Source organism: Cynara cardunculus, assembly GCF_001531365.2.
Source record: "Cynara cardunculus var. scolymus isolate 2C chromosome LG 17, CcrdV1, whole genome shotgun sequence".
Classification (NCBI taxonomy): Eukaryota; Viridiplantae; Streptophyta; class Magnoliopsida; order Asterales; family Asteraceae; genus Cynara; species Cynara cardunculus.
In genome coordinates this window covers 28,994,979-29,002,105 of record NC_037544.1, presented here as the reverse complement: position 1 = coordinate 29,002,105, position 7,127 = coordinate 28,994,979, and the positions used below count along the sequence as shown (strand labels likewise).

Here is a 7,127-nt window from a genome sequence, read left to right as displayed (position 1 = left end):
GTCAGATCCGTGATTTGATAAACATGTTGACTGCCTAACCGTCCTCTAAGACAAAACGATACTAACAAAAAATTTATATTACATCCTAATTAAAAGTAGCATCGAAGCAAATGTGAACGAATACACTACAAGAGAAAGGGGTTTTAGAGAAAGTTTTAGAGAAGGATTTCAATGTGTATCTAAAGGTGACCTTTAGGGAAGAAATTACTTGACAAAAATGAAAATTGTAAGAGAAGGTATAATGACTTTTAGAGTAGGATTTTGAACCAAATAATACGCTATGAAAATCGTCGCTAAATCTTTTAGAGACGCTTTTTATGTAAAATGTCTCTAAAAGTTGAATCAGAAGTTTAAGTAACGCTTTTAAAACCGTCTCTAAAGGATAAAATATTTTATTTTTATTTTTAAATTAAACAAAAAGTTTTTATTACTATTTTATACTTTTCTAAACCGTATCTAAAAGGGTCTTTATTTTTTTTAATAAATCAACCTTATACGTTCTCTGAGATCGATGAAAAGTTCTAAGATATCATTGATTTTCCGAATTAGGGCACAAGAGTTCTTCCGATTTCATTGATTTCCCTTCGATTTCTCTTGGAATTAGGGTGTGAGAGCTCTACAATTTCATGGTTTCTCTCCTATATCTATTGATTTCGATCTCCAATTTTTTTTCTACCGACTTCGAGTAATTACAATTGATTGTTTCTTTCACAGATTGGAGGTATTGACAAAGTCACAGAGCATATCTTAAAAGATGTATTAGAGATTAAGACATGTGAAGATTTGCTGCAAAAAGGCTCTTTCCTTTGTGCACTATTATCTCCTTCATCAGCAGGTGGGTAGGTTGATATGTGTCAATAGCCTGTATCTCGCTAGTTTAGAAAGGATGACCGTGGAAAAGTCATCAGTTATTATAAATGATAAGGAATTTATGAAACCAAAAAGGGACTTGTTTGTATGACATGAACTCATCTACACTGTCCTATTGATGTGGAATGATACTAGTTTATTTCCCTTGATCTTTACAACTAAGAATTATCATTTGATTGCTGCTGATATTGGTTATGCTGTTAGTCATTGTAGGATCACCAGAGCTTTAATATCCTTTTCCTTTCTTTTCTCAATTGCATATGAAGCGGAGAACAAGAATATATCTCCTTTCACCTTTCATCTCAATTGTTTTCTGTGAATCATTATTCATGATGCTAGGACTGGCATACTGCATCATTCAGGTCTTTTGTTGGCAAGTCTATAGCAAGTCTTTCATTCTTGTTTTGTGAAATGAAAGTTTTTGAGTATGTGGCTTTCTTTTGTTTGAAATACTTGTCAGTAGCTTAGATATGAATTTTGTATGTTTGAAWYTTTTTTGTTTTTGTTAGACATGATACTAACTCTACTTTTTGCATGATGTAGACTTTTTGCTGAATCTCTCATCTCATAGATTGCTCTAACAAGTAACCAACCAATTTCTGTTTTTAAAGTGATATTGGTTGCTCTTCAGAGATAACTTGTTCGCTCAATTCTTTAGAGAATATCAAATCTCTTACTAGATAACTTGTTTGTGAGATGATTTTGGTTGTAAAACAACTATTGTAAGTGGCCATAATTAATATTTTGAGGTAGTAGGCAGATAATGCACTTTATGTTATATTTTAGGGCTTATAATAGTTAGTGATRGAGTATGTCTACACACAACTTTGATGGTGTTATGAAGTATCTAATCTGTTTGTACAGTTTTTGTCCAGATCAAAATGGTTCTTAAGCTAATGAGAGAAATAAATCCGAGTAGGGAAAGAAGATGATCAAAAAGGTAATTGGAAGTTTGATGGCATAAACCGACTAAAATGCCCATTATTAACACGTTTGGCAAACATTATATGTAGAAGTAGCAATGTACCTAGAGATCATAACTATCAACTTCCTGTTCGAGATGAAGACTTTGGCATCGAAACTTTTAAGTGTTTCGATGTAGAACCTTCTTCATTAGAGATCATGTGATTGAGATCTTTAGAAGTTGAAGAACCCATTGAATTCACACACACACACACACAGAGTATAGAACAAGAACTTAGATTTGGGAAGAGTACCAACTTTTAATATATGAAGACTATCTTTACAATGAAGCATCTGATCCTTATATATACTTGATGAACCGGTGCAAAGGATAAGCATAACGTCAGTTGGCATGGGATGCCATAACCGATTTCTACAACTTCCCTGATAACTAACTTACATGCATGCATAATACGTGTCCCATGACACCCTTTTCTTACATAATTAAACAATAAATAAAACATAAAAATAATCCATGTTTTTTTGACATTTAACAATTCCAACAATCTCCCTCCTAAATGTCAAAACGTCTTTAGGTAGCTTCAAATATTGAGTCTTCATAGTATGATCACTAAATCCTCACCTTCAACTGAGTCATCGCTTGGTTCCTTGTCTCCCTCCGAGTAGTAGCCATCAATACTCGGGTCTTCGTTTTCCTCTGAGTAACATTTATTAATGTTCGGGTCTTCGTCTTCTGGTTGCACACCTTCTGATACCTTGCTGTCCTTGAGTTGAACTGATGTCTTAGTGGCGTTTCGGTCTTCCTGACCATTCCCCCTGGTCCATCTACCATCCGAGGTACCTACGCCGTCATCAACCTGACAACCCTTTGTGTCTTGAGTCCTGTCGGGTACACTCCCGAACTTCTGACTCTTAATACTCGTGTACCTTCCGTACCATTTCTGAGCAAAAATAAAGTATTTGTGTGGGTGTAGAAGATAATCTATAAACAATTTATTAAATGTCTCACCATAACATTCTGGAAAACCAAAACTCTCTGCAATCTCGTTCGAAAGTCCATTCACGGTGATGATTTCGTGTCCTCCATAACCTAAGATCGATTTGTAAAGATCGAATAGACACACTTCCAGTCCCGAAACCTTCGGTGGCACAATGATTTCTTCATTGTCCTTGATCTTAAAAAACCATACTAGTGCTTCGTTGAATTTCTTTTCAAAAAATTGCTTATTTGCATAAGCAATTCGGTCATACTTGACCAAAATCATGAAAGTGGTAAAATCATCGAGAGTTTTAATATGTACTGGCACAAAACTCCCACAAATCTCGATTTCTTCTTCCTCGATCATCTGCTTCTTCCCTTTGTCACATTTCTTCGAATTCGTACTCCCGAATTCCTTCTTTTCTCTTGTTTCTTTCTTGGAATCATCACACATATGAGTGATTTTGCACTTCAAATCACTTACTTCAACTTCGAAACCTTGAAGTATAAGTTGCTTCATACTCAAAACGTTGATGTTAACTTCTGGTACGAATGATACGTAAGGTATGACATACGTTCTTTCGTTCGTATTTAAACTTATTTCACCRATACCATGCACATATATAGGATCAAAGTGACGTTCTTCATCATTGATGAAGAGACACTTCTTAAAGCTATCGAACATCTCCTTTGTAGGAGACATGTGCTTAGAGATTTGAGTATTTACGTACCAAATGYTGTTCCAAGATCCCATATCCGTACCTATAACCAAATAATCTCCGTTTATGACCATTTTTTCGGTGTGTGTGTTTGTTGATAAGGCAGCAACGGACCAAGAGTTCGAGTACTTCGAATTTTGTTGCTTGTTCCGATTTTCGTTGCTTGTAGGATCGATGTTTTCTGCCTCGAGGATGCCATCTTTCTTGGGCAATCCCACACAAAATGCCCCTTCAACATGCATCGATAGCATGTTGGTTTCTTCGGCCTAGTTTCGCTTTTTTCACGAGAGTTGAATGGACTGCTTTGACACTTTGCGGTCTTATCGTTTCCATTGATTCGTGTACGTGTTTCGCGAAGTTGTTGCAGAATCCTCATCGAGTTCCTCCTTGTTTGTTCTTGCTTCCRTTTTTTATCCTTCCGYTGATTTTGATCCAACCGTCGGCTCTGATACCATGTTCGAGATGAAGACTTTGGCATYGAAACTTTTAAGTGTTTCGATGTAGAACCTTCTTCATTAGAGATCATGTGATTGAGATCTTTTAGTAACTCTTATAAACCGTCACAAATACTTGAAAAGTGTCACTAATATATACTTTTAGAGAAGCTTTGAATAAAAAGTTGACTAACCTTTAGAGAAGTTTTAAAAGTGTATTTAAAGCCTCAATTAAGCATCTCTAAAGGCTAACAAAAACACACCCTCCGAAAACCCTCTCTGAAACCTTCACCTACCGTCACACAGAGAAGGTCTTTGACAAAATTGAAAAGTTTATCTAAAGGCTTTAGATAAGCTTTTAAGACTTTTAAGTACAAAACAATACCTTCTCTGAAGGTCATTTTTCTTGTAGTGATAATAAGCAACTAATCAAGACATATGCAGAAAACTATCTAATAACATAAATCATTTGTTGTGCAAAGAACCACTACTAGAGAACAAGTTATCACTCACGAATTTCTCTGATAAAAAAACCGTCAGTAATTTTCAAGGAATCACCGACGGAAACCCCCCGTTGTTATTTTTGCTGACGAAAACAAATCCCGTCGGTAATCCATCAGTGAACTTTACACTTTCGGACGGATTACATGCAAATTTTCGGATGGATCATCGATGGATTGTTCAACGGGTCACCAAAAACCACTTGGAAATTTCTTTTTAAAAAAATATTTTTCAATCAGTCGTATAGTCCGTCGGAAATTGTAAAATTTACCGATGGAATGAAAAAATATTGTGTTTTTCCTATTTTTCTAAATAAATGTCTACGTCTAAATTATCCCTTCCCTCTTTTTTATCATTATCCCGCAACCTAAATGGATATGGATTCTCACCAACAAGTTTTTATGTTTTTTTAAAAATTTGTATCCCTATGAACTTTACTTTGATATTTCTATAATTTGCTATGTGTGTATGTGTACATATGTATATGTATACATATGTTATACACTATATATGTATGTGTATGTATACACATGTTATACATTATACATGTATGTGTGTATATGTATATGTGTACCTGTGTGTATATGTTGTATATATATGTGTATATAGGTATATTGTGCATGTATATGTTTTGGTTGCTAATGATGGATCTATGTATATATATGTTGTATGTGTATATGATATCATCGGTATGTGTCTATGTTTATGTGTGTATATCTATATGTGTATGCATATGAATGTATGGATGTATGGATGTTTTCACTAAACTTCGAAGATTCGGATTTGGTCCATCACGTTTGTCATTTCATAATGGTTTTGTTCCTCCTCCTAACACCCTTTAACTTTTTATGTTAAGTTCAATTAAACCAGGGGTAAGTTAGTCATTTTAAACATTTTTCTAATGATTAAAATACCCCTCATTCAACCGGGTGGCGATGAATTTAACATAAACATGTTTAAAACAATTAAAATACCTTTAATTTAATTGGACTTAACCGAAGATGTTAAAAACCATTAAGAGGGGGAACCAAAATCGTTATGAAATGACAAACATGAGGGACCAATTATATCCAAGTTTTTGAAGTTTAGGGACAATATCCGTTAAAGTTTGCAAATGTTAAGGACCAATATTGATTAATAAATTATTAATAAATAATAGTTATTTTAAAATTTATTTTTTTTATAATTATAATTAGATACTATTTAATAATTTACTAAATATTAATTAGTTTTTTTAAAATGTCGGAGATCATCTCTTTCAATGATTTGATAATGATCATTTTTACCTTACGAAGTGTACTATCTCTGTATTTAGTTTCAATGATCATCACTGAGTCTGTTCAGTGATCGCTGAACATGCATTGTAATTCCTTAAGAATCAAGTATATTTCAGAAATGTTAGGACTGAGAATCAGTGTTAAATTGTATTCGTCTTGAAAGTTACTATTGTCTATAATTAAAATAGACATCGTATTTGACTTTGTATGTACTTTGACTTTGACTTTGAAGTGTTCATCTTTGACCCTATATATAGATAGTCTTAGGGGCTGTTTGGCAGTTGATGAATGATTTAGTTCAGAATAGTTAAGAGGTTAGAATGGCTAAGAGGCTCAGAATGGTTAAGTGCTGAATGAAACAAGGTTGTTTGGTAATTGTTCTCTGAATTACAACAAATTACCATTTTAACCCTCAAGAAATACAATCAATTCTAACTGCCGGATATATAGAAAAGATGTTGTTCTTCATATCTCAGTATCAAATTCTCAAGAAATTGCAAAATGTTGGTAATCCAATCATCATTAACATTGTTACAAACATGAAATTAGCAACAAACACCATCAATTTCCAAAGAAAAATGCTAAAAATTTCCTAAACCAAACCCTAGACAGGAGAGGATGCAGCAGTAAGGAGGCTGTGGAAGGCGACCGGAGACGGCGACGTGAGGCGGCGACGAGAGGTGGCGACGAGACGCGGCGACGAGAGGCAGCGACGAGCGGCGACGACAGACCTGCTGGAAGAAGGCGACGTGAGACCTGCTAGAAGAAGAAGACCGACGATCGTAGGGTTGGGGGAGCGATTTGAAGACCGGCGACGTGGGGTGGGGGGAGGGATTTGAAGACCGGCGACCGGCGACTTAAACCGACTAACGACCGACGACAAAACAGGAAGGACGGCGAGACATACCTGACAGAAGCGAGACCGACGACGAAGATGGAGGACGGGAACCGACGAGGCGACGACTTGGGGAGACGAAGGGGCTGTGGAAAGGGCGACTGACGACACCGGCGCCGGAGAAGATGGGGAAGGCGATAACCGGCAAGGCGATGACTTGGGGAGACGATGGGCGCGGCTACTTGGTAAAGGGTGTGGAAGGGTATTCATGGAAGAAATGGTAATCTGAATGGTTGAGTAGCCCCCCACCCTCAAAATGGTTAAGAGGTCTGTGTAACGATTAAGAGGGCTGTTTTTTTTTGCCAAACACATTTCACCTCTGACCGATTCAGAGGTTGGCTCTTAATGTCACCATTAAGAGCCAAACAAACAGCCCCTTAGTGTAATTTTAGGTAAGAGCTCATTTGTAAAATTCTATACGTTTATGAAAGTTTGACTAAGTTGACAAATCCTTTCAACTCTCCTCTCAAGTTCTTGATTGTAAATCTAGATCTGCCATTGTTATTGAAGATTTAATGAAGATTGATT

General features: G+C 35.9%; 1 protein-coding gene across 1 annotated transcript; it reads right to left on the bottom strand.

The window, feature by feature from the left end:
* Positions 1–6,308: 6,308 nt before the first annotated feature.
* On the bottom strand, positions 6,309–6,809 carry LOC112499954. The gene has a single exon (XM_025103215.1). The coding sequence runs from the start codon at positions 6,807–6,809 to the stop codon at positions 6,309–6,311; it is 501 nt and encodes a 166-aa protein (XP_024958983.1).
* Between the last annotated feature and the right edge of the window lie 318 nt (positions 6,810–7,127).

Excerpts from the sequence above, each read along its gene's own strand:
- LOC112499954 (XM_025103215.1), bottom strand. The coding sequence starts at position 6,809 with ATGAATACCCTTCCACACCCTTTACCAAGTAGCCGCGCCCATCGTCTC.